This window comes from Neopelma chrysocephalum, unplaced genomic scaffold, assembly GCF_003984885.1.
Source record: "Neopelma chrysocephalum unplaced genomic scaffold, ASM398488v2 Primary Assembly neopelma1_63, whole genome shotgun sequence".
NCBI lineage: Eukaryota > Metazoa > Chordata > Aves > Passeriformes > Pipridae > Neopelma > Neopelma chrysocephalum.
The window spans coordinates 4,036,361-4,063,737 of NW_020897720.1; the positions used below are offsets into that span (position 1 = coordinate 4,036,361).

The 27,377-nt window shown below is 48.6% G+C and overlaps 1 protein-coding gene across 2 annotated transcripts; it reads right to left on the reverse strand.

The window, feature by feature from the left end:
- Window positions 1-1,393: 1,393 nt before the first annotated feature.
- Window positions 1,394-26,830, reverse strand: STK32A (serine/threonine kinase 32A). Of its 2 annotated transcripts, XM_027682647.1 has the most exons (13): window positions 26,777-26,830; window positions 24,131-24,295; window positions 20,221-20,276; window positions 18,859-19,010; window positions 17,174-17,347; window positions 14,559-14,596; window positions 9,565-9,654; window positions 8,275-8,372; window positions 6,321-6,437; window positions 4,297-4,422; window positions 3,176-3,304; window positions 2,758-2,822; window positions 1,394-2,522 (listed from the first exon to the last, which is right to left on the reverse strand). In XM_027682647.1, the coding sequence occupies exons 2-13, from the start codon at window positions 24,180-24,182 to the stop codon at window positions 2,429-2,431; spliced, it is 1,191 nt and encodes a 396-aa protein (XP_027538448.1). In that variant the 5' UTR covers window positions 24,183-24,295; window positions 26,777-26,830; the 3' UTR covers window positions 1,394-2,428. The 2 variants fall into 2 exon arrangements, with proteins under 2 accessions (XP_027538448.1, XP_027538449.1); XM_027682648.1 differs by lacking the exons at window positions 18,859-19,010; window positions 26,777-26,830 and having other exon boundaries at window positions 24,131-24,222.
- Between the last annotated feature and the right edge of the window lie 547 nt (window positions 26,831-27,377).

Below are 27,377 nucleotides of genomic sequence, written 5' to 3' on the forward strand. Positions count from 1 at the left end.
TGGCAGGGGCAGTGCCCAGCTGTGCCCACAGGGAGCTGGGCCAGCGTGGCATGAGGGGCTCGGGGTGGTGTTTGGGCTGGAGGGGCTGCAAGAGTGGGCTGTCAGGATGACACAGTGCAGTGTCAGAGGGTTGGTGTAGCTGGCAAAGGTAAAGGTATTGGCAAAACAGCACATTGCAAGTGTTTGTAAAAGCCTGTTCAGTTTGTCCATGCAGTCTCTGGCTGAGCCTGGCCTGGGCATGGGGGGCTGTGGCTGCCCAGCAAGAGCTGTGCCTGTCGTCTGTGTGGTGACAGGGACTGGCTCCATGTGGCACTGCCTGGGCATGGCATTGGGGTCATCCCGGCTAGGCAGGCTTGGAGGCTGTTTTCTGTGAGTTAAATGCTCCCCTTCCATCGAGCAGTGTCTGTCAGACTGAGAGGCACTGCCATCTAAAGCTTGAAAAGCATGCAGAAAAAAAAAGTGATTGTTTTTTAAAGATTACAAAAATTAAGGGTCAGTTTAGGCTGTGCTAAACAAATACACTTTTTTTTTTCCTTCTTTAGTATTTGACCTTGAAATACTTATTTTTACATGCCTGCAAGTCAGGCAGAACAAGCTGTCCATGCAGCAGTCCTTAAGGGGCCAGGCCAGAATAGTTGTGCCAGGGGCAGGGAAGGCTGTTCATGCTTACAAGCTTTGTGAAATGCTGCTATCAAGTAATTAAAGATTTTTCCCTGTTGCCTGGTAGTGATTAAGCTGAGACCGTGCCTCTGTTTACAGTAGAAGAGGGGAAGGGACAGATGGTTGTAGATATCTTTGGGGAATTTCTAAAGATGCAATGTTCTTACCATTTAAGTACTTAAGTTGTTTTGGGTTTTTTGACCGGCCAGTACAGAGGTATTTCTGTAGCAGTAGATTTTTTTCCCCAGGAGGAGCAGGGCTGGTTTCCTTGTCTGGGACTCCAGATAAACACACTTATGGTGTGTGGACCCCTACCTGCAGCAGAGCAAGGCAGCTATAGTGATGTTCTGTGCAGGGGACAGGGACAGCTGTTGACAGAGTCCCTCCTGACCGGGCCTTGCACCAGACCCCCTGTAGGACTGGGCAGAGAGCAGAGGACCAATGGAAAACACTGGAGGTGCTCTGGATAGCTTCCCTGGGAATGGCAAGTCAAAAGGCAGAGAGACACGGAGCCCCCATCCTACTCAGAAATCCTGTTGCTCAAAAGACAGGATGGCTGGGGAAGAGGAGGGCAAGAACACAGCAACACGAGTCAGGGTGTGCTGTGACTGAGCAGGACATGGTGACTTTCCCATGGCAATGACCCTACTTTGAGGGCTTCACTACCTACTTACTGCTGAACTAATTCCATCCAGATAGGATGTGTCCTTTTGGGTAAATAGGAGGCAAAGAGTTCATCACGCATTTGCTATATTGCTGAGAATGGGAAAAATGTCAAAGAAGGAGGGGAAACATCAGGCCTGCCAAAGCATTTAAATAATAGCATCATTCCCAGCATTACTGCAGTAGAAACACTTTGGCCAATCTCAGTCTTGGCCAAGACCACACCAGCAGCGTGGCCATTGCTGCAAACAGTCTCTGCTTAAGTCGAGTGTGATTTTAATGGTAGAGAGATTAAAAATACACATTAAAATTTCCCTCTGGTGGCAGCAGTTTAACATGATGGTGAACGGATTTTTCAGGCATTTTTCATGCTGGAAAAGCATCTGGATTCTTCAGTGCCTGGTTGTTACCTCTTGGTGTCACATCTGTGTGCACACTCAGGCCATGCCAGCCCTGCTGGGTATGTGGAGAGGGAAAGGGACAGGAAACATTTGCTGCTTCCTCCCAGCTAAGGAAGGAGCTCATTGCCACTTCCAGCCCCCCACACCCACCCTCACGGGGGGTTCACAGGAGCTGTCTGTAAGCAAAGGTCACTTTTGTCACCATGCACTGGCGGAGACCCTGCACCTGGGAGTCACCTCTTCCACCTGGAGCAGCCCATCCATGCTGGAGTCCCAACCTCTGCAGAGCCCTCACCCACTGTGCTGTTGCGGCCCCAGCACTGCAGCTGACATGGTGGTGGCATCTCTGAGCACAGGGGGCACCAAGGGCTATGGCACCGGCCAAGCTGGAAGGGTGGATACTCTCTCATCCATTGTCACATGGCCACATTCCTGCTATCAGGAAAGGCAGCATAATAGGATCTGAGTCTAACTGACTGTGGACAATTGCAAGGCAGCACCCACAGCCTCTCCCCCCACACCCAGGACCCTCTGGCTATGGGGTGGCAGGCTGAGGGGGTGGGTGCCCCAACTCCCCCTGGTGCCCTGGGCTACTGGCAGGGTCCCAGCAGCAGAGGACGAGTCCATGGTCCGACATGGTGACAGTGTGTGGGTGGGCAAGCCCCAGCCCCACGGGGAGATCTCCTGCAGGGCCCGTGCTGCTCTCAGAGGTTGTTGTTCTGGTTGTCCTCCCCATACGTGCCTCCGCTTTTTGTCAGTGGTGTGGTCTCCTGGATGCTGTCATGGTGGTGTCTCACCCTTGGGGACAGAGAAGGACAGCTGAGCTGTGAGGAGGGGCCCAGGCAGAGCCAAGACCCTGCAGCAGTGCAGCTGCCTGGGAGCACCCTGGTCCTCTGTGCCCTCTCAAAACTGGGGCCCCATAGCCCCAAGCCCCCCCCCAGCCCTAACCCCCCCCAGCTCTAGACCCCCCAAACCTGTAAAAGGCTTTGGCAAGAGCCAGAGCCTCTTTTTCTGCCTCTGGATCAGAACTTACTTTTCTCTGTTAAAAACAATGAAGTCCCTCTGGAGCATCTCCAGGTGCTTCTGGATGTGGCTGGCCTTTCACATTGGAATGGAAAAATAAAAGAGATGAGGAATAAATTCACAGCTGACACAGAAAGACAATGCAAGGGCAATTTCAAGGAGAAACAGCAATATCTTTAGGCACAGAGCATCTTTAGCCCTGCAGTGGGGAGAATGGCATTAAGGCTCTCCTCTCACACTAAACCAGTGCATAAACATTCTGCCTCCCACCACAGGGAAGATGCAGGAGAGTTTTAGAAATAAGGTTGGTCACGAGGGAAAAAAATGTTCTATTCAACCAGTTTGCTGTGGTGTTGCTAGATGGCAATCATCTTCTGTGGAAAATGAGAGATGTCCTTGACCACACAGTTGTACCTGCTTGCTCTCACCTGGGAGGAATTGCTTTTGCTGGTGCCTTTCTCCTTCTTAGCCAAGCGCTTTTTTTTTTTGTGAAGAGGTTTGGATTCCAGAATCATTTCTTCCAGTTCAAAGGTTGGGTCACAGTTTAGTCTGCCTTTCTGGAGGGGAGAGATAGAGGCAACCATGAGTGGTCAGAGCCTGTCTTGAGGAGTCTCTCATAAACTGGACTGCGCCTGAGAGCTGAATTTTGTAAAAAGATGCACTAATTACAACTGCACATGCAACCAGAGCAACTGCTGTACTCCTGCCATGCTTTGCCAGTCCCTTCAGCCAGAGGGTATATTCAAGGTGTGACAGTGGCTCTTTTTGTGCTCCTGATTCTACTCTGCCCTTTGGTGGCTTTAGAGTGGCAATGAGGATGAGGACGGTGTCCTGGCTGGGATGTGCCTCTTTAGAGTAGCACAGCAGCCTGCAGAACTGATCTTAAAGCAATACAGAATCACACCCACAGGGGAGGAAATACATACAATTAACAAATATTCACAGTTTACCCCAGCTTCTATGTGGCTGAAAACCACACACAGCAGTCCTTGGACTGTTCTCCTTAAGGATAGTGTTACTTGTGTGCTGTTTTAATCCAATTAAAAAAGGCTCAGAAACACTAATCTAGTGTATGTGCTATTTACTGTGAACAATGAGCTTGTTAGGGCAGGCATTACAGGAGGAAACAGTTCCCAGAAGATGATGGGTGATCTCCAGGCTGCTGCTGAGCCCATTTCGGTGTGCTGGGTGTTTGGATGTTGGGAGCAGCATTGTCCAGAGCATGGCTCACAGGCACTGCCCACGTGTTCCATCGCACATGGACCCACAGCCCAGAGCCTGTAACACCAGTCCTGCACCCAAAAATTCCAGGAACACTGTAAACAGATCAGTTTTGGGGCACCCACACTGCAGTCATCCCCCATTACTCTTTATTACACCCACAGGGAAGTGGCAGCCCTGCCCTGGTCTCCCTTTTCCCCTTGTGACACTTGATGGTCCAGTGGAAGTTTGTCAGAATGTCCCATGTCCCAGTGCCAGGTGTGAGGACAGGCTGTGGCGTGTGACGCTCGGGCACATCTGGAACATTTTTACACTCAAACAGCCTTACCGTGGGAATGAATTCTGGCATTATCCTTTTCTGGAGAACAGCATCCCAGTTCACATCAGACAGATACGGGAAGGCCTGGATGTCCTTCAGCTGAGAAAAACGTTTCTCAGGATTCAGCTCGAGCAACTGCAGTGAGAGTTAAAGGGAAGAGGTGAGACCATCCCCACAGGGCACACGCTCCATGGAGTGGGGCTGAGGACAAGTGGCACCAGGGACACTGCATCAGCACTGGCACTTGGACCGGTGCCTCTCTGCTGCTCTGGCTCAGAGTCCCTTCACCAGGGTATGCGACAGGCTCACAAGCTTTAACTCCATTTATTCCTATTTTTATGAACGATTTTTATCCGCATTGAAGAAGTGGGCATTGAGGCAGTACAGTGACATTAAACAATTTGTCCAAGGTTAAAATTAACCGTTTGGAAAAGGGAGTTAAACTCGGGCCTTTGTGTTCTGCCTTTAATACCATATCAGTAAAACATCCCGTTTTCTCACTCTACAAATGGAATGTTCTTACTCCAGTGTGAAAGCCATGCCTTCAAACTGCTTATTTCCAGCATTTTTTAACACTGCTGTAGGAATTACTTGCTTGGAAGGAAAGGGTTGAGGTTTGTCTCTGTTCAAGGCTTATGCGTTGCATAAACTCCTGAGAACATGCAGATGAAAAATGCAGCAGGAAAACCAGATGATCCAAACCCTCCGGGGAGGGTGTGGACACGGTGACCCCCTCAGCCCTCCTCATGCTGATGTGCAGCTGGGCACACAGCAATGCTCCCACCGCCCGGGTCCCTCTGGGCTCCAGCCCAGTGCCAGCGCTGTGGCTCTGCAATGACAAACATCTGCCTCAGACGTTAATAAATACAGAACTCCACAGGGGATGGTTGAGCCAGGAAGGAGCTGCAGTTGGCCTCATATATAATACATCTGGCTGTTAAACCAGATGCAAAGGGGCACTGGGCAATTTAAATAATTGTGACATTGCATTATTTATTCACAAGGGAGCCTCCACGGCTTGCAGCATGCCGTGGTTCCAGGGAAAAACTTTCAGCATAGAAACACAGAGGACATCTGCAGTAAATATCCCTGTATTACTGTTAGGCTCGATGAAATATTGGCTTCATTGAATTTTAAGCAAATGGAAATATTCTTCAATTTTCTTCCTGGAAAATAGGCCGTGATTCTGTCTCAGCAAAGAATTGATGGCCTCTTTTCATAAAAATGTTTCAGAGTATTTCATTAGAAATGACAGAATACTTACGCATACTATTTGGAAAAAAAATAGATGAAAGCTTCATTAAGTACTACCTTACTGCCTACACTTATTTGAAAATTAGAAAACTATTTACATACTTTCTGAAAATGTGCTTCCAGTGCTGCTTTGCAGGGGTCAGTGCTCAGCTTTGCTACTGCTGTGTGCAGACAGCGTCTGACATTGTCAAGCTACAGTCTTGTTTATTGAAGCTGTGGCTTCGCTTCAGATGGGATTTCAGCTTCAAAATTATTCCAGTAATGATTTTGAAGCAATTCAAGATTTTAGGGGTTATTACAGCGTAGGAAGCTCTATTGAAATAAAATTGCACTGGTGCATAAACCACGTGGCATCAAAGGATTTCAACAGCATCAGCACTTCCTGCAAATATTTTCCATCTTGGAACAAACGATTTTTTGAGGATTAAAAAAAAATATAATTTTTTTTGCTAAACTTATTGACACATATATCAATATCTGCTTCTAACCTAGGTCATTCCTGAGCGCTGGAGGAAACTCTGGAAGTGAAGGCTGCCGTGTCCTTAGCGGAGGTGCAGCAGCAGCCGCCACGTCACCGCTGCCAGCCCGGGACACAGCACTGCTCGCTGCCATCCCCTCCTGCAGCTGAGCACCGAACGCTGGCATTTATTACACTGTGCCACCCAGATGTCACTGACACCAGCCTGGACACCGTTTGCAAGGACTCCCCTCCCGTGCACTGCGAGTGGCAGGAGCACCGGGCACACCCCGGCCCCTCGCCCGCCCCGCGGCCACCTCACCTTCTTGATCAGCGACACCATGTCCGGGGACCAGGCGGCGGGGTACATCACCTTGGCTGTCCTGAACACGTGGGCGATTTCGTTTGTGGAAGTGTTGGAGCGAATGTGATACGGCCTCTGTGGGAAACGCCACAAGGAAAGCACCTGAATTTATCTGCTTTTTTCCAGGACTCCTTGGGAAATCTGTTTAGAGCATCGCACAGTCTCTCTGTCCAGTCCCCAGCCTCCCGTGGGACATTTCTCTCTGTGTGACCGCGGCTCAGTTGAAATAAACAAAATGTCAGCAAGATCTATGCTAATAACTGGACATTTAACAGCAGGACAGGCAGGAGCAAAGCCCAGAAGTCAGAGTTAAAACCAGCATGGGTTTGCTTAGCCTTATCAGTGTTTGTATCTTACAAGACTGACACACAGTGCTGTGGTTAGAGCATTCCTGATATTCCCTGTAAAACGTGCCGGTTTCCAGTTCTTCACTCGTGCTGGGGACAATGCCAGCGAAAAGGAGCTGGATTTCTCCCATTGATCAAATCAGCTCAGAAAAGGATGACCCAGGAAGGGTAACCAGCCCCGGGTGGGTGTCAGGCTGCAGGATGACTGTCCCTTCTTCCCCATGACCAGTGTCATAGCACTGGGACGGGTGAGCCATTGCAGAGGAGCACATGGCACAGCAGAGCACCGGGGATTCCACTGGCATCGGCCTGCAGTGCATGGGTGGAGTCACCTCCCTGCTTATCTCCCAGCTACAACAGTACTGCTGCCCTACCCGGAGAGACAGCTTACGATGGCAGGCTGTTTTCATCTGGAAAGTTTTGATCACCAGATTTTTACCTTATGTCGGGGGGAGGAGAGGGGGCGTTAAAGACACATTTAAAAAATAGTAGCTATAAACAGTGAGATCAGATCAGGTGCAGCGTGCTTGACGCGTGCCGACACTAGATGGACCTCAAGGCCTCCCTTCACTTCCCCCGCCCGGCAGCCACCCAGGTGCCACCATCTCACCGCGGCTGTGCCATCAGGTGTGAGCGTGCAAAGGCATCTCTGCTCCCGCCCTTGGAAACAGTGCCATCGACTCTAAAATCAATGTGATGCACGGCCCTGACGTTCATTTAGCATTATAAATGGAAAGCTCAAATATTACATTAAGATGTTTACAGGGATGTGGCTTCAGTTACCCAAGAAGTCAGACAGCCACATCCCCTCCATGTCTGCTGACATGATCCCTCACAATTTGAGACACACAGATTCATCTGAAAAGTCTCTTAATCGAAACATTTTTTTAGGCATTCTGCAAAGACTGATGATAGAGTTTTTAAAAGACATGTTTTGCATACTCATACTGAAAGAAGTTTCAGAGCCTCACAATATTTTAAACATTCTTTAAATTACATTCTCCTCTTGTTTCGAAGAAAGTAATTTTTAAAATGTTGTCCCACTTTTTTACACAGTACTTCCAAAACACTGATGTATTTGTCTGTCTACAAGGCCCCCAATCTTATCTATGTCTTATCTGTATCAGCAGCAGAGCCCTGATGGCACAGGCAGGAATTGGGCTTTATCCATCATTTGCTCCAGCTGCTCAGTCTGATTACAACAGCAATGAGATTTTCTTTCAAGTTTCCTTTTTTCCCTTGCAGGATGGGAGCTCCAGGTAAAGGACATTGCAGCCCAAACTTCAGGAGCTGTTGCTTGTTTGCCTTGCCCTGCTTATGCCAACCCAGAGGCCCTCAGCTGCAGTGGGGAACCACCAGCACATGGTGTTCTGTATTGCAGCAGCTTCTCTGAGCTCTTGGCCATCGCAAGAGCCGTGATGGACATGTAGTCTCTGCTTCCTATGCTGTAATAACCCCTAAAATCTTGACTTTGGCTTGGCCCTCACATGCCTGCTACAAAGCACTAACATTCCCAACAGTGTGTCCAAGGACAGAGCCGGCCGGGCCGGGAGCCACACACGTACCCGGGTCCTGAGCAGCTCGTAGGCAGTGACTCCCAGTGACCACCAGTCCACGGCAAAGGAGTAGCCAGTGGGTTTTGTGGAGTTAAACATTTCAGGTGCTGTGAAATACAGGGAAAAGAAAGTTTGCCTTGCTGCAATCCCAAGTGGGAATGAGCAAGACAGTGACTGACCCACGCACCTCCCGTGCTGCCGTGCTCCCGCAGCAGTGGCACCCAGCAGCCCCACAGGTCCCTGCACATGAATCTCTCAGTGCTTTTCTGCCCCCAGAGCCCAAAAGGAATGAATTCCTTTTACTGACACAGGAATTGCCCGTCATCCATAGTAAACAGGCTCCAGGAAGCCTCTGTGCCCCAGCAGCACTCGGCAGATCTGCAGGTTGGGAAGCTGCTCCCATCCCACTCATCTCTTTGTTCATATTTAAAGCAGTTCAATCTGGCAGAGCCCACATCCAGTCTCAACCATCAATGAAAGCAGCTCTCTGGGAACATTAATATGCAGCGTAAATGCAGACGTGGTGCCAACTGCACCCTTGGCAGGGAAAAACAAATTTTAACTGAAGGAAGCCTGAGAGCCACAGCTTTTAATGGGAAGCTGGGGGGGGAGGCACTGACTGAAATGTTCTTTCTTAGCCAATAAATTTCCCTTTTGAGAGTAAGGAAAAAAAATACTTCAAAATTTTTGTACAAGCTGGGAGGCAAGAACTGATCTAAAACCAACAGAACAAGGAGCAATGCTTTTTTACAACCACTCACTTGGCCTAAACATGGAGTAATGCTAGTTTTTAAAGCAGCCATTTTATACAAAAATTCAAATTATTGCTAGTGATGCAGCCGCATAAGACTTGTGTTGAGGTACTAAGGGACCAAATACAAACCTTTGTGCTTCATTTTCCCTTCTCAAGGGTAGCAGGAGCACTTCATCATCACTACACAGCGTGACTGCTGCTTGTAAAATGCTTGGGGATCTCAGGAGTGCAACCATCTTAGTTTATAATCAAACCCATGCTGTACAATGTGGCATCATGGCACTAAAATCCGTGTTTGCAATGTACTCGAGTCCGTCTGCATTTAGGGTTTGTAGAGGGATACAGTGCATGTTCCCCAGCTGCACTGAGGCATTCCCTGTCCCTGCCCCGCAGCCCCTCTCCGGGGTGCTCCTTATTTCAAACCAGCATGTATATTTTGGTACAGACAAGGAAGAAAAGAGTCCAAACCCTCATCAAAAAGGACTTGACCTGCATCCCACCATAAAATGGTAATTCAAGAAGGCTTAACTGGCGTTGGTTCTCACCCATGTAAGGCTTTGTGCCAGCGATGGTGGTGACTTGGATCTCCTTCGTCAGCATCGTGGCAATGTTGAAATCGGTGATGTGCACGTGTCCTGAAAGATAGAGGTTAACATGTAACAGGATTGGCTTTAATCTCACAGGAGAAACAGTTCTGAATCAGAAACGTAAAGTAAAATACTCCATGGAAAATAGCTCCCAGGAAAAAAATATTCTGGTGAGAGAATTGATAGAAAATATTTCAGCTTGCAGGCTGCTTGCAGTTGTGTCTTATTACTTCAAATATCCCCTTATTTTCCCTTTGGGGAGCAAAAAAAATGGGAGTTCTCCAAGAAGTAATTTAGCGATGATTGTTTTGAGTCTTCATAAATTTGAAGGGAAGAGAACTGAACTTTTCTCACAGAAAAAATTCCACTATGTTTTAAAAAATAAAAAGTAAAAAAAAAAAAAATCCCTGATGTTTGGCTTTCTAGTTGTTTTCCATTTGGTATTCCAGGTACTAAGCATTCCCTCCATTTGCCTCCAGTGTGGAACCAAGCACCTTTGGCAGCCAGCAAAACAGCCTTGCACAGAAATCCAAACATCATGAAACCCCCTTGGGGTAGGAATGGGCTCTGCTGCCACGGCTATAATATGCACAACTCCTGCCTGCAAACTGAAAATGAAATAAAAGAGGTGGATGTGATCCACAGGGAGATCAGAAAAGCAGTGTTCCCACCTAGCTCCTGCCTGTGCTTTTACTTGCCTTTTTTGGGTTTTTTAGGCACTCAATTTATTATTCCCCATTCACTGAACCGCTGTCGGGGAGCAGAGCAGCCCCACATGGAGATACAGGTGATCAGACCTGGCTGCCTGCACTGAAGAGAATCTCTCTGAAACTTATGGGTTAGTTCAGCCCAATTCGCCGGATCAAACACAGGCAGGCTCCGCTTCCCCACCTCCTTCATCTCCTCAGGCACTGAGGCTGCTCACCCCTGACAAAGGTGAGCTCATTATCAACACATCAGCTGTTCTGTTTGCTGTGTTTTGCAGCCTCAGTGCCCCCTCGGCAGTAACAGAGGGGAGCTGGATTGCTGCTGTTTTCTCTAACCACAGAGATCGAAGTAAAGTGGCTTTTGCTGATAGAGATGCTGTGACAACACCTTCCTCAGTCATTAGCTTCAAACAGCTAGAAATCCACTGCTGCTCTAGTTTACAGTTAAAGCAGAATAACATCACCTTTATAGGTCTAGAAGTTGATGCTGTGGCAATGAACTCCTGTTTTCTTGTCTGGATACTGTGAGCATTTAAGTAAATATTTACAACTGTGCCTATATATCTGTTCTGTGAGAGCAGTGATACAAGTTGCCTGCTGCAAATACCTGATCTAGCTGGGGAAATGTGGAGAGTAAAAGCAGAACTTGTGATTTCACCTGAAACCTCTGTATCACGCCCATGTCCTGGTGAGTTGTGGCACTGCTGCGAGAGCACAAACCAGCCATTGGCACTCGCCCCTCACACAGTTCCCAACAGACCTACGGAGCACGTGTTCCTCCCTGCTGCTCACACCATCCACCAGCACTCACTCCCCCAGCCTGCCCGCTAAAGAGCAGCATCACATCACTGGGGAGCACTTGGGAGAAAGAATGACATCCGACTGCCCTGTCTGGATACATCCCCTGCGTCCTTGTGCTGTTTTTCCTTTCAACTGCAGCTCTCATTCCACTTTGCGGGGAGCTGTTTTCATAAATATGAATCATAAAGGCTTATTAGGAATTTGATATTCCAAGCACAAACATGCCTTCCTCTGGATCCATCTTTTAAATTATTCACTTCAAACAAATCACAAGTTTTATAAACTAGCCCACTTGAGAAATGACCAAATCCAGCCAGTGAGGGAGGGGCTCAGGGCAGTATGACGAGGCTGAACAGTGACGGCAGTGGTACAGACTGGGGCAGGAAGCTACTGGTGCCCATGAGGGATGTACTGGGGGTTGCTGCTGAGCTTTAGGGTTGAACCTTAAGGCTTGTGTTTTCCTCATTTTCAGCATCTCTAATTGCAGGCAGTTCTGAACCAGCACAGCCAGAGCTGCTCTTGGGCACCACATGGCTCCTTCCCCAAGCCTGAAACTGGCACTGCCAGACCAATCCTTGGGTTTGCCTTAAGGCAAACAATTTTCTTATTGCATTCAGCACTTCTGTTACTTCATAATTCCTTCACCTTTCTAGAACATCTTTTGTGCAAAAAATACAAGGCTTCTGCAGATTCAACTAAGAAAACATTTTAAAGGATACGAAATTTAGAGACCTCAGGAGCTGTGGATTGTGGAAGCTCTTGGTCAGGCTGTGCCCTAACTTTCTCACCTGAGATGAGGGAGCAAATGTGCCATGCCTGCACTGGCATAACTCATTCATTGCAGCACTGCCCTAGAGAACCTTCCAGCAGCAGTACAAGAAAGGATCCTGAGCACAGCCATTACAGAGCTCTTGCAAAAAACCTCTGTTTTACCAGAGATAAAACTGAGCCTTTCTTCAATTTTATTAGACAAATGACCTGGTCAAAAACTCCTGATGAATTAGCCACAATTCCCAGAAACTGCCATCTGTTATATCCTTCATTCCCAGGTGAGCTGTGCTGTCACTGAGCCAAACTGATAGATGTGTCTTTAAAGGAGGAAATCACTTTGTGCTTGGAATGACTGCTGGAGGTGTCATCTGCTGGGGATTTTTTCCCTGGGGACCTGATCCTAATCTCTGATGTTGAACAATGGCTCTTTCATTGCACAGAAAGGCATTTGCCTGATATTCCACTTTATAATTCCTTGTCTGAAATTGATATGTCACCAAGCAGGGTGACAGAGGCTAAAGTGTGAGGTGTGTGTCAAGTCTGTGACAGTCAGTGTCAGGACAACACATTTTGACCAACACGTGACATAATGAAAGACATTAAAAACTGAACCCAGCCTCCTGCACCAAGATCAGGTGATGTGCACAAGGGCTCCTGTAGCCTCCTTGGCCATTAACATCCACAAAAAGGGTGCTGGGGTCTGTGACAGAGCGGGAGGCCTTTCCAAACTTAAATCTGAAATGTGAAGGAATCAAAGCTGTAAAGGAGCTTCACAGCTGGAAAGGGAGATGGGCCAAAGGGCAGAGTTAGGGGACAAAAGGAGTCTAAGAAATGAAGGACTGAAGTCTGATTGCTGAAGGTCTTCAGCTACTTCATATTCTTGGGGAACTGGTCCCAGTCAAGAACATCATAAAAAAATTAATGTGAGCTAATTGCATCTATTTTCTGATTCCAGTTGTGAAAGTGGGATGGTGATGGGAGAGGAGAGAGAATGGGGAGCTGCAGCTCTGCACCACAGGGAAGGAGATACTGAAAAACAGCCACGATCTTCTAGGCTAAATATAGATAAACATGCAGCTACAATAACAGCTACTCTGGGGACAAGAAAAAATTGAACTCTGTGTGTGACCAAAGCTTTCTGTATGCCTCGGAGGACACACCTTTGCTGCCATGGATGAAGAAAAGGAATACTATAAGTCACAGAGAGAAGGACACTGGAGGCAAGGGTATGTCTCCAGAAAAAAACTGAAACCTCTGCAAAACACAAGTGAAACATCTCAGTGAACAGGGAGGAGGCTCAAAACTCATCCTGAATTGCAGTGTCATTATAGAAGTTTGCAGGTTGCATCCTTCTGGGCTGAATGCAACTGCAGAGATGAGCAGAGTTTTTTCCCCGTTAATTTTCCCTCTTTGAGGAGCGCTGATCCCATGGCCACAGATATCCCAGCTCCTCTTGGGGGACTGTGTCACCCCAGACTGAGGGGCTGGGATGTTCTGGGGAGTGTCTGCCAGCAAGGGCTGACCAAAGACAGCCCTGCACAGGGAGCCCCAGCAGTGCTGGCGGAGCAGGTCCCCAGCACATCAGTGAGGTCAGTGCTCTCCATGGTCTGAGCATGGGACAACAGCCAGAGAAGGACCAAGTGAGGCAGGACAGAGGCTCCAGCCCCTGGAGGCAAAGCTGCTTTGCTTCCAGCTCCTAAATAAATAATCAGCCAGTGCTCTGAACTTAGAGGTCGTGTGCAAACAGATCGAGACTGGGCTCGGTGCTGCCAGGCAACCCTGGTCACACACAGAGTCATGCAGAGCCAGGTGATGCCTCCCTTGGGAGATGCAGCATCTCAAGTGATAACAGATTCGGATATGCCTCTTCCCTGCACTGACTTTTCTTCTTCAAGCACCTTGCTGTAGCTGCTAATTAAGATTTCTCACAACAAGTCAGTTACACAGATTTTTCAAAAAATATAAGATGACAAAGTGTTTCTCTAATGACTTACAAGCTATTAAATATCAGACAACTCTTCACTGTGAGAGGTTTACTGGGGAAAAAAATGTGACTACAGAGTCGTGTAAGAATATAGTCAAGGGTTTTGCTGAGAAACACTACTGAAAAACTGATAGCAGCATCTATAACATACCCAGACCTAAATCCCCTTTGGAGCTCCCTCCCAGTGCCAAATGCTCAAGGAAAAGGAAAATACCTGAATAAGGATTATCTGTTGCACCATAATTCATTCTGTTTGTGAACACACACTACACAAACCCTGCAGCGACACGAGCATTACTCTTCAAACAATGCATTTTGAGTAAGTTTTAAGCAAGAGCCAAGAAAGTGTTAAAATCATCAACTGACCCCGAGCAGCACCAACGTGGGGTCCCTGCCAGTGCCTTGTAGGGTCATCATCAGGTCAGTCAGCCAAAAGAGTTGTTGGTTACACACTGAGGCACCCTTAAAAGCAGCATTACAGGGTGCCCAGTGCCCAGAGGTGTGAGACACTGCCACTCAAAAAGCAAGTGAAGCACAAAAGGATGGGATGGTGCCACTCCGTGCAGGGCTGAGGGAAAGAGAGCAACACCAAACTAGGGCACCAAGGAGCACTGAGACTGCAGCTTGGGTCTCCTGCCTCTGCCTCTGCCTTTACACATACACATGACAACAAAGCACCTGGCACTTACCGTGCTCATCCAGTAAAATGTTGTCGGGCTTGATGTCTCTGAGAAAAAAAGCAGAGAAGCAGAGACAGCCATTAGCCTGGAGAAGTGACAGGAAACACAGCTGTAGGCACTTCAGGAAAGCCCAGGCTCTGGGACACACCAGCAGAGACACCGTGCCCTCAGAGCCTCAAGGCTTCTCAGCTCTGATGTTCCTGTTTGATTCAGGCATAAGACAGTGACTAATCAAACAGCACCAGCAGCAGTGGGTTCAGGGCCAGGGCTGTGAAGGCTGCAGGGGTTTGGGTGAGCAGCACTCAGGTGAGTCCACCCACAGTTAAGTTAGAGCTTCTTTTTATCATTTTCCTCCTGTTACTTCTCAATCTGTTTCAGTACTGTGTCGAGAATGGTTCCCCATTCACTCAGTACAAATTAAATTATTGGTCTAGAAACAAGTGTGTTCTCCACAGGTTTTGTTCCTGAGTAAAAAACCCCCACAAAATAATACCTATAGCAAGGCTGTAGGGAAACGCTTTCACCGAAGGGAGGAAATGCACACCTGAGACACTGATACACCCATTGTGTCCACCTGAGTGACTTTACAAGCTATTACCTGTCTTTAATGAGCTCATTACACCAGCCCCCACTGAGAGCCTGCCCAGCTGATGCCATTCAGTGCCCCAGGGAGAAGGTCCCAGCCACAAGGCAGGCAACAGCTACAGTGACCCTGTGCCAGCTGCTGCTCCCCACAAGGCCCAGGGGTTCCAAGGGAAGAAATGAGCAGGTTTAGGATTTTATCTTTGAAAATTTGATCCCTAAGATACAGTTTGAGTTCACTGAGCCACCTGGAATCAGGAAAACACAATATACCTAATCATCATGTAATAACTTACAGCTCTCTGGCCTCCTGTCACCCAAACTACTTCCAGTGGATTATAAACACCAATTACCTTCCTGGTGCCATCTCCATCACACAGGTAAACACAGGGACAGGCATCATGAGCAGCACATGGGGCTGTGTCAGATAAGTGGCTGGTTCTCCCCATAAGCACACCAGAACTGTTTCCAATTATTTTTTAATTATTATTTTTTAATTTCTAATGTGGCTTTTTCTGATTTCCCTCAGTTTGTCATGCAGCCTCTAGAATTACACCAGCACAGTAAGATCATTCTCAGGATGCAAACGATGACCAGGGATAATGTTGACTACTGTTTATTTGTGTATTTCTTTTTTACAAACTGGTTATACCATTTCCTAAACTAAAAGATATTAATATTTCCTATTCTTTTACATCTAGGTGTGAAATAATTCCAGCCTGGGTTTGCTGTCTGTGCACAGCTTTGTTCAGCCACACGAAGCCACTGCTTCCCTGTCTCCTGATGTTCCCAATTACAGCTGTTGCAGTGTAATTGACTCAGCTCAGTCACTTTATCTATCTAATATTGTCCCACTGGGTTACAGTGTTAATTAAACAACTTTCATTACAGTGTTAATTAAATAACTTCCAAATTTTACAGCCTGCCATACATGTTTTGTTGTACTTGATTCACCTTAAACACATGCAGCTGCACAAAGTGCACACTGCAGGCTCACCTGCAAATTCACATTCACACTGGGGCAGAGATCCAGGCAGGTTTGGCTCGAAATAAGCAATATGAAAGAGGAGACCCCTGAGAAGGTGGGAATTGTCCACAGGTTCCAGCCCTGACCTAAGCAGAGCAGAACCACTCTGGGGTCTCATGGCTGTGGGGGCAGGTGAGGGGTTGTTCCTCCCTCACACCCCGGGTATGGCAGCCAGACACCGTGGACAGGAACAGGAGTTCATCCTCACCAGCCTCTCCCCAGTGTGTGCCTTCCCCACCAACAACCAGGACCATTTCAATTTTACACTCTGTGCCGTGCTTAATTCTTACACTGCACAAGAACGCTCCTCTGGAGTGATATTTATAAACGAGGTGACCACCTTCTTGCCTTTATTGACCCTCATAGTCCCTCCCTGCTCATCCTCCCTGACAGCAGCTACTTGGGCAAACCCGTGGGTGCCCAGGGTTGTGCTGCCCATGACACCAGCAGGAGAGAGCTGCATGTCCATCCGTCCACAGCCAAACCCTGCTTCCCAGCCAGGGGAAAGCTCTTCCTCCTCTGCTTCCCTGCAGGTCTTCAAAGGTGTGACAAGAGCTCACACACGTTTTTTCACTGTCTGTGAGAAATCTTGGTAGCCAACTCCTAGGAAGGGATTTACCTCACACAGAAAAAAGCTGTGTTTGGGCCCATTCCTCATATTTTGGAGTGGTACAGAGATGGGGACAAAGGGACACACCTCCAAGTGTGAACACAGGGGAGTTGTGAGTGCTGACACCTACCCTCCCTGGATCACGACAAATATTAATGAGCTATAGCTAATTAAACCTATTAGAGACAGCTTTTTGCAGGATCAGCAGAATATGCTATTTCACAGCTACCCCAGAGGGAGAAATCAGATGCTCTCTGCTGTGTATGAAATGCTTTTCTTGGGGAAGCCTTGTGTTTCACATGAAAGCAAACATATTTTGTTTAGTATTTAAGCTTCTATTTGTCGTTTCACATCAAAGAGGAATGAGCCTTCCCCCAGTGCAGCCCTCCCAAGGTCCCGGCTGACCTGTGGATGATGTGCCTGCTCTGCAGGTAGTCGAGGGCCAGCACCAGCTCACAGATGAAGAGTTTCACTGTGCCCTCTTGGAACCGCACGTTTTGTTGGAGGTGGTAACGCAGGTCCCCTCCAAGCAGCAGGTCAACAACCATGAACATATCCTCTTCATCCTGGAACGAGTACCTGAAAGAGCACACACATGGTTCAGGGAGGGCAGCACTGAAGAACAACAAGTCATAAAGCGACATGTGGTACCTCTGGGAATACTCATCATTTCTCGGAACTTCTTCACTTGAGAAATAATTTCATGACCTCCCCGTGATCTGCTTCCCACTGTGACTAAAATCCTACGGTCACACTTGTGATGACAATAATTGAACCTTAGATCCATAACAGAGCAGATTGTTTGAACAACTCCAGATGGACATTCTGCCTTCTCTGAGCACGTGTGGGAAGTGGCCACAGGAGCAACACAGAGGAGCCCTGGCCCAGCACAGCCCTGCCCAGACCCTCTGGTCTCGCTGTCGGGTGCCAGCTCTCCCAGCAGCAGCCTGTCCATGAACCCATGTGCTCAGCACAACAGGGGTGCAGCTGCTCTCTGCCAGTCCTCTGTAAGTGACCTTATTTGATGGACTGTTTACCCAGTGTCCCTCTGAGAGGGGCAGACTACCAGCTATGAGCCCTTTCCTCATGGATTTTTCCTTACCAACACACCGACTGCTTGATGGGATGAACAGCACCACAAACCACACCACAGGCCACTCAAAGCTTATAGTCTGTGTATCACTCAGAGTGCAGGAAAGCCACAGGAATGGTAAAGGCATTCTGAGGCCAGGGAAGGCATGGCAAGAACAGGGACACTTGGATGGTTTGCTCCCTACAGGTCTGTACACATGCACACGTTGGTCAGTTCTCAGCTGCTGAGTGAGCTTTGCCTGGAACTGTGTGTTCAGGTAGGAAAGCAAAGTATGAGGAGATATGACCTGGGAGGTGTGGCTGCACCTTTCCCACTCATACTCAGAACAACACTGAATGGCAGCTGCAGCAAAATCCCAAGGGTTCACCAAACAGCACTCAGGTTACAGGGGATTTCAAAAAGGAACAGTAATTCAAAGATTTTTGATCTTCAATGTGTTTTAGCCTCATTTCTTGTGTTTAGCATCAATAAGTTCTACTTTATTCTAAAATTAAATCCAATATCCAATAAATGTAATTACCTACCGCCCCAAAGGACTCCTATACCTACAGGATATTAGCCACTTCATCACGCGGTATATGAGCTCACACCACTTGGAATGTTACTGGTGTCCTAATAAAATTAAGAAGAATGCAGTGCCAAGGGACACCCTGCAAAAAGCCCTGCTTGGCCATCGATCCTGTGCTGCTGCTGGGAGCTGCTGTTGCTGCAAAGAGCACCATTAAATACAGGTGGGTTATGGTGATGGGCAATACCTGCCCGGGGGGCACTGCAAGGGGACACATGAATAAACTTTCTTGTGCTGTCTGGGGGGACAAGGGAGATAGATAACTGCTTGTTTCATTAAACAGGATTTCCCTGAAACCAGAGCCCTGGTGAGCAGAACACACCAGCTGCTCCCAGGACAGGCTTGCAGCAGACGAGGGGGGTCTGGTCTCAAAGGCGTCTGTAACTGACTGCCCTGACTCGATCAGTGAGCCAAGGAACCACCTCTTACCATAAATTAACCAAGAAGGGGTGTTCCAGGCCCTGCATAATCTGCAGCTCCTTGAAAACATTTCTGACTTCATTACGCTCCACACACTTCTGTTTGTTCATGTATTTCATGGCGTACATCTTCTTGGTGTCGGTCTTTTGCACCACGCAGACCTAGGAGAGCAAATCAGGGGATAAATCAGAGATGATTTGTCAGCTAATTCGGGCTGGTACAACCCAATGACACGAGTGTTCTCCAGTGGCTTTGGCAGAGCCCACACTGCCAAGGCACAACTCCATGCACTGATGCTGCAACACTGGACCTTGCCCAGGAATTTCTTGCCTAGTTTTCACCTGAAGAGAAATTTTGTGAGGAAGGTGAGCAGAATGAATTTATCACCACAAGGTGGGAGATAGGGAATGGCACAGAAGTCAACATTTCATTTAATATCACTCACTAATCATGGTCACGTCCATCCCTCCCACACTAGTTACTGCTGGGGAGAGCCCCCTCCACCACAGAACTACAGTTCAGTCACCGGGAGCAGCACCTGATCCTCACCTTCCTGAGAAATGTCACTCAGCTCACAGTGAATCCTGGGCTTTCTTTGAGGGATACTGGGCTTTGAATTGTAACTTTTCTTATATGTCCCCAAATCTAGAAAGAAACATCACTTCAAGGCAAGCCTCCAAGCCTGTGAGAGTGCACAACGAAACAGGCCGGTGGCTCGGATTTGTTTACACAACAGTTTATGAGGTTGGGATGAATTTGCAAGTCTCAGTCAAACTTTTTTTTTTTGCCTCCAGATAAATCTCTTTGCCTCTTTGTCTGAGATTTTTGTTGCCCTCTGCACCCAAGGCACATCCCACTTCTGGCATCAGGGTGCCTTTATGTGAAGAGGCGAATGACCTTCTGTCAGCCTGTACAAGCGGCAAATTCCACAACAACATAAAAATAAAATGCATGACTGAAACTCGATGCTTAATAACAAACTCTGTGTCTCACAGAGAAATATTTAACATATTAAAAAACCTGCCAGGCTTTCATATTGATTGTAGATCTTTATTAAATATGCATCATGACGTTCAGTGTTGATTTGCTGGGAAATCTTAGGAAATGCCAATTCAGAAACGTAATGAAATTCCGTTCATTTGATTGATCAATTTCTCATTTTAATCTCCTGTAATATAATTTGTGGCTACAGAATGGATGAGGAATCGAGCTCTGAATCCTTCCTGATTACCAGGAGTTGAAGCTCAGGTCAAGGCTCACTGGCAGTTCAGGGCTTTGGTTCTGTGCTGTCATGCAAGCCTCCAGTTCACCCACTTCCACCCAGTTACACCTCCAGCTGTCCACACAGTGATTAGTTCCCAAAACACTCACTTTTCCAAAGCTGCCCTTCCCAATAGCTCGCAAAATCTCAAAATGGTCGAAGGTAACTGCAAGAAAGAGGAAACATTTCAGTATTAAATGGCTGAGCAAGCACTTGATGATATCACATTATTTCTACTTTTCCTCCATATGAGCTGAGAAAAATGAGGGATACCCCAGCAACACTCTGCTTCTTTTGGAGATTTGGGTGTTATTTAAACTTGGCATTTAACGGGGATTTTTTTCACTCCAGCTCAGCTGCAAAGGCAAATTCCCTGGGTCAGCCTCTGTCAATGGCAGATCAGGCAGAGAACCGCCAAGCCAATGTTCTCATTGTCCTCCTGCCCTGCCTGTTAGAGATATCAGCCTCATCTTGCTCCTGCTGAGAACAAATGCAAAGCTTAGTCTGTGAAACCCTTATACCTCCTGAAAACATTGCCATTACCTTTTCAGGTAGGATGGCACAGCCTAACCAAAGCAAAGTTTAAGGTGACCAGCTACAGCACTTGGAAGGAACACGAGCTTTTGATCACAGATGCCCTTTCTCAAACCCAGAACAGCTGCAAATATCAGAGTAAATACAAGCTGATGATGACTGAGTTTAACTGGATCTGTTTGCCAGTGAGACCATCAGAGAGAAGGGTACCTGCAGAATAAAAAGGGAGGGTGAAGATGTTTATCACCTGCAGTGGAAGATGAGAGGGGTGCCTGCTGCAGAGAGAGGTCAGCTGCAGTAGCCATGTGCCACAGCCTCAGCTGTGGGGAGAGGGGGATCTCTGGTCCCCAGCACTGGGACCCAACATGGGGCTCTGCAGAGCAGGGCAGACCATGGCATTAACAGCTGGGCATTAACATCTGGAATGGCTGCAAATCCAGAGGAGTTAGACCAGCAGCCAGTTTTTGCAAGTCCACCTCCTGTATCTCTATTGTCCTTTACAGGAATGCTTTCATGAGCATGTTCACACCCTCTGCCTCCTTGTTGTTTAATATTGATGTTTTCATTAACATTTTAAACACAGGCCTATAACTGAGCTGGGTGTAAAAAAGCTAAGTTGCATACTTAATTTAAGACTCTCAAACTAGGTACATTTTAACCTTTCTCTGGTTTAGCCTTCCTACCATCCCCAGCTTTCACAGGGAGTCATTCTGCAGTCTCACTCCTGAAGAGCACTGAAGTTTGTGGTGTCCAAGTCAGGAACCAAACACATGCTGTTCATTCTGAATCCACACCTACAGAATTGACAAGCCACATTTCCCTGCCTGATGGCATCTAAAACAAAGAAAAAGACAAAGCTTTTGCCCTTCAGAGAAAAAACTCATTTGCTCTGCCAACTCAGACAGTGTTTAGGAGATGCAAAGGAAGATAGTACAATTGCCACAAAGAAGCAACTGGGGTATAATCACAAAACACTGTTTTGTAAGCAGGGATCATATTTCTAAACTGAGGTTCAAGGAACAATATTTATACTAAAAAGTACAGATCCCAACCAGACACAAAAAACATCCTTAACAAAGACTGGTCAACCCTGCCAAAGTCCCCAGGCTCATCTGCCAAGCAAAATCAGTGCTTCAGGAGCTCAGGTCCCCCCATCCCTGTTGCCCACCCCAGCACAGCAAGCGCAGCATCACATGGTCTGTTACAACTCCCCTTCCTTTTCTCACTGTAATTTCCCCCATTTTCATTATAGTCTCTCTCTCTTTCTCCTCCTCTGCTCTGCAGCCTCAGGAAAACAAGTACTGCCACTCAATGATCACGCCAGTCCCTCTGTACTGGAGAGTGGGACGTGGTGCAGACCCAGGCAGAGGATGATGCTGATGCTCTGTTCGGTCCAAGGGCAATTTAAACACAGAGCAGCTGCTGGAGAGGGCACCAGCAAAGGACCATGGAATGATGTGTGTCCTTCTGACCCCACCACTGTCCTCACCTACTATCTATTTCTGCTTTATTTTCCACCAAATTTGGTGGGGAGAACACCAGGCTGCCACCCCCTTGGACTCTTCCCACACCCTTCAGCACAGGAATAGCACAAAAAAAATCTGGCTTTTCACATGGTCTCATCCTGACTATGCCAGGAGTCAGATCACTTTGTAGCTCTGAACCTTCTGTCTGGTTATTACATTTTCTTTTCAGCTCACTTGCTTATTATCCACAATTATCAGAGGAAATGCTGAGAGAAAAAATAATACTGTCACCCTGCTTCAGCTGAAGGCAAACAAAGCCCTTCAAAAAGTTCAAATAAAAATCACAGTGCCACAGAAAAGAGTGAAATTATAGCAACAGCAATTTGGGAAAATATGCAAGAGTCATTAGGATTGGCACTGGAGCACCCACTTGTGCTGTTCTACCCACCCTCACAGGTCCCAAAGCAAAAGTCTCCCTGTGGCACAGCCACAGAGGTGGGACTGGTCCCCACTGCTCACAGGCCAGGGGAGGGACCTGCCCGTGCCATGGAACACTGTGCTGCTTCCTGCTGTACCCAGCAGCTCTTACTTAACTACAGTTTGAGCTGAAATTAGAGTAAGGACAAGATTGTGACATCTAAGGTGATATAGCCTGTGGTCACTGATTTGCAAGATAATGGAAAATTCCATAGAAGACATCTCTGTTTCAGCCTGATTTCTCTCCCCCCAGTATATCAAAACACAACAAAATAGAGAAAAAACGTGCTACCACTTTTTAAATTTGGGCAGGGCCATGGAAGCAGAACTGCACTGGGCTGGATGCTGCGTCAGTGTGGAGGGGTGGCCCTGAGCCCACTGAAGCCCAACAGACTGACACCGAACCATCCAAGATGGTCAGGACGGGGCCTTTCCTGGCATTGCTGTGTTTCTGTTGCAGGAACTAGTGCTGCCTGAATCACGTCAAACCCAGAGAGACACCCAGCAGAGACCAACCACCTCCTGGAAAATCCCACAGCCAGGGCACATCACCCCGAGAAAGGTGGTCAGGAACAGAGGTGCTCATCATCCTGAGCAAGCACAAGTGGTTGTTCATGGGAGATGTCAAAACTGAGCATTGAGATGCACCAGGAATAAAATCTCCAGGAAAACCTCACAGCACGGATTTCTTTTGCACTACAGCAACTGGGAAGAAATATGAAAAATAAAGAAAACTTGCAAGCAGTTACATTAATAAATGGAAAGCGCAGCTGGTTTAGCCGAACAGCCACAGACCTGCAGTGGCACCATTGGGCATGTTGGACAAGGGTTGATGGGGTATCCAGGTCCTTGTATATTTTACTTTTAATTATATGTATTTGTATTTATCTACAGATGCATTTTGTTGTTGTACCTAGGTAAAAGCCCATATGGCAGTCAGCAAGCTGACTCATGCAACAGCAAATATATTTATGGAGCAATCTTTTAATGACTGTCTCTGTAATCTTGGCAGCACAGGGACCCTGGCCTTCAATACTGCTCCAAGCAGTACTTTTCCAACCCTCCTTTTCCAACCGACCCAGGCTGCAGGCTTGGCCTCCCCGTGCCTGTGGGCAGCACTGCCCGGATGGGCAGCTACCAGGAACACCCATGGGAACACTCATTGCTCCAGCCACCTTCCCACCACATTTCTTGCTGGTCCTCCACATGCTGGCACCTCCAGAACAAACCTCCCCAGCCTCCAGAGCAGCAGTGTTTTGTCCCTGCCTTTGTGTGCCAGGGACACCTCAACACCAAAGCTCTGCTGACAGTCCTGCTCCCAGAGGGGAGGGAAAAGGACCCCAAAAAACCGACTACAGCTCTGCAGGGACTATGGGCACACTGCTGCTGCTGGTGCTGTTGCTGCTGACCTCCACACACTCCTGCTGACCCACAGCTCCCGGGCATTTTGCAGCCCCAGGATGGGCACTGCCCACAACCCTCACAGTGACAGTCTGCACTGGGGACTCTGCAGTCCTAGAGAACAAACAGGAAAAGCTCTTACCATCCTCATTCCCACTGAAGGGTGGTGACTTGCTGGAGGTGTTTGCCCCCATGGTGTGTTCAGCCCAGGCTCAGTGCTCCCCACTCCTCTGGTTCCACTCAGCCCTGGGATGGTGCTACTGAGAGTCAATCCCAGCAGAACTCGGTGATGTCCTGCTAGTGCATCCTGGAGAGGGCAGGAGGCAAAAATTCACCATCACTCAGGATGAAGAAGCATTTAGAGCTTGCAAAATTCTCACTGGAGGTTCACTGCTCTGAGGGAAACACTGAGTGTCAAGGAAAAAGCACATTACAATGGAGTTTACTAGGGAAGCCAGTAACACCATAACCTTGTGACCCAGACCAGGACTGCTGCCCGCTATGGGAAGGGTAGAAACAGATCAGCAGACCCAAAGATCCGAGGATCTGACTCGTGTTTACTATATTATCCAACACATATTTTGTAGCTTCAGTGATGACTAATTGTAGTGAGGTCAATATCCAAAATAAATGGACATGGTGACTTGGCTAGACAACATCAAAAAGCACTTTTGACTGCTGAGGTCATGTGGAAGGGTAAAAGCTATAGAAGAAGAAATTCAAAGTGTCAACTTTTTGATTTAAGCTGTTACACAAGTCTTTCATTTGGGACAAAATCATACCATTCTGGGCTTTTTTATTGAAAAGATTCCATGTAAAATCAAGGTGCAGTTACCACGCAAGTTCTTCAAAAATTTTTTTCAGATATGAGCTATGAACAAAAGAGCAAACCTGATTTCTGGCTTGGTGCTGGCTGCAGTGGCTGGCTTTCCTCTCTCATTGCAAAGGAACAGCTGTCATTAGCAGACAGCACAGGTTTCAGTTTTCCAGTCTCCTCTGACATGCATGGGAACACTGGAGTGTAGCACTCTGTAGAGTTCAGTGACAGCTGAGAGAGCCTGAATGCTCTCCATAGGGTACAGCAGCCACTTTACCTTTGAAGCATTCACATGCAAAACACCTTTATTTGCTTGGTTTTGATACTAACATCCCTTTGACATACAAGTTTATTTCTTGTTGGAAGTACAAAGCCCTAAAAGAACAAAATGAGGGAGTAACAGTGCATCAGGATCTGGACTGTGCCCAACCCGGAGCATTCTCCAGGGCATTTGTTTGTTCATTGAATATTTTCTCAGATCTACACTCTGAAAACACCGACTAAGTAGCTTCACTTTTTTACTTTAAAAGTAACAAAGTCACGTTATTGAACCAGAAAAGGGAGGAATCATAAAATATATGTCAGAGAAAAGAGAATTACAGGGAACTGGGGCTGCCATGGGATGCTGTGAGTTTCCACACCAGCACACCCAGCTCCTTCTCTCACACTAACGAAAATAAAATCTTGATTTCCCATCTCAGAACTGAAACAAGATCCAACAATAAAACAAATGAAGCAGCAAACGTTTACGATCCCTATCAGTGCCTCTGAAAGGAACAGACTGAGCCTTCAGTTTCAAACAAAGCCACACCAGTACCTCTTTTCAAGCCCCAAAACTTACTCTTCAGAGGAAAAACAGCCCTCCAGATGCAACAGCCATAAATCAGGTTCCCATGCCACTGCTTCTACACCCTGGTGATCTGACTGATGTCAGCCAAGCTCAGGTGCCCAAGGAAACTCCCTTGTACAGCAGTCTGGAGCTGAATTTATTTTTGAAAATACGCCAATACATACAAGCTCCGAGGAGGGAGTGCAGGTATTCCTTTAAATTAAGCTAATCTGAGTACTAATTACAATCATTTGCATCTTTACAAAGTGTACCCGGGGTACGGTAATGATACATCCTTTACTCTTTCACGTTGCAAAGTCACAAAATTATTAAAATAATTACTTTTCCTCAGGTCGAGAGTACTAATGCTTCCACTCTAACATCATGCTCAAGTTGGACCCTCGTTGACCCCGGGGTCTCGTCAGCGGGCATTTTACAGGCGTGAAGGCAGCCGGGCGATGCCGGCTCCCAGCCCCGGAGATGAACGCAAACACAAAGCAAAGCAGAGGAACGCAGCCACCTGCGCGGTTTGCACTCGCACCGCGAGCAGGGTGCGCTCTGAGGGGAAGGGAGCGCGGCGGGACTGAGGGAAGGGCTGGACGTGCATCCGGAGGACGAGCAGCAGCCGCATCCCCCCTGGTGGGGACTGCTGGGCCCCTGGAAGAGGACCGCGATCTGCGAGGGTTCACAGACAATTCCTCTCATCCCCTCTGCACTGCCCGAGCACCGCTCGGGGGGAAGCTGCGGCTCTGCCGAGCGGCTGGGACTGCACGGTGACACAGCCAGGATGGACATCACCCTGCGCTGCGGTCCCGGGGAAACTAATGACTCTGAACTCCCCCGCGGCCACAACGACGCTCGGGAAGGACGAGGGCAGGTGCCATGGGTGTCACCGTCAGTGCCATGGATGTCACCATCAGTGCCGTGGCTGTCGTCTGCGGTTCTCCTCGCCGCAGCCCGGCCCCTGGCAGCGCGACTCCCGGCCCGTAACACGCTGCGGGCAGCGGCGGAGCTGCCGCTGGCGAGCACCGCACGTCCCGAGCCGCCGCCAGCAGCGAGCGATCGCCCCCACTGCCCAGCCCCGCCGCCGGGGCAGCGGATCAGAGCCCGGGTCCGGAGAGCACAGCCGGGGAGGTGCCTACCTGGGGAGAGCGGAGCGCGGGGTCCGCGGCGGGACCGAGCAGCCGCCGGCCCGGGCGGCACCGGCGGGAGGGAGGAGAGGAGCCGGGAGCGGAGGAGCCCCGAGCGGTGGAGCCGGGAGCGGAGGAGCGGAGCAGCCGGGGAAGAGGAGCAGCCCCGCCGCCGCCCGCCCGCGGGGTCCCGGCCGGACCCTCTTGGGCGGCGGGAGGAGCTGCGGCAGCGCGGGCGGGACACGCGGGGCCGCGCCACGGACACGCCACCACCCCCGCGGGGCCGCCGCGCCGCCAGGACCTGTCCCCGTCCCCGCCCTGCGGCGGGCAAGGACGGTCCCCCCGATTACCCCACCGCCGGAACCACTCTGCCGCCCTCGCTCCTAGGTTATCCCTTCTCCTCCTCGAGCTTCGTGCCGTGACTTTTATCGCTTTTGGCAAGGGGAGGGCCGGGCTCTGCCCCTCGTGCCCGGGTGCACACCCCCCCACACACACACCTACCTTGGAGGCCAGCTCACACCCCGGAGCAGAGCAGGGTCCCATTCGACCCCAGCCCCCGTCACTCTGATTTTGTAAGGCTGAGTCCCGGGCTCACGGCACCTCCCCTACCCGG

What these genes read in the sequence shown, in the direction of transcription:
- STK32A (XM_027682647.1), bottom strand. Translation starts at nt 24,182, where the DNA reads ATGGGGGCAAACACCTCCAGCAAGTCACCACCCTTCAGTGGGAATGAG. An exon ending in TGGCACAAAGCCTTACATGG is followed by an intron (nt 8,373 to 9,564) that starts GTGAGAACCAAC and finishes TGTATTTCACAG; the next exon opens with CACCTGAAATGTTTAACTCC. An exon ending in ATTGTTTTTAACAGAGAAAA is followed by an intron (nt 2,523 to 2,757) that starts GTAAGTTCTGAT and finishes TCTGTCCCCAAG; the next exon opens with GGTGAGACACCACCATGACA.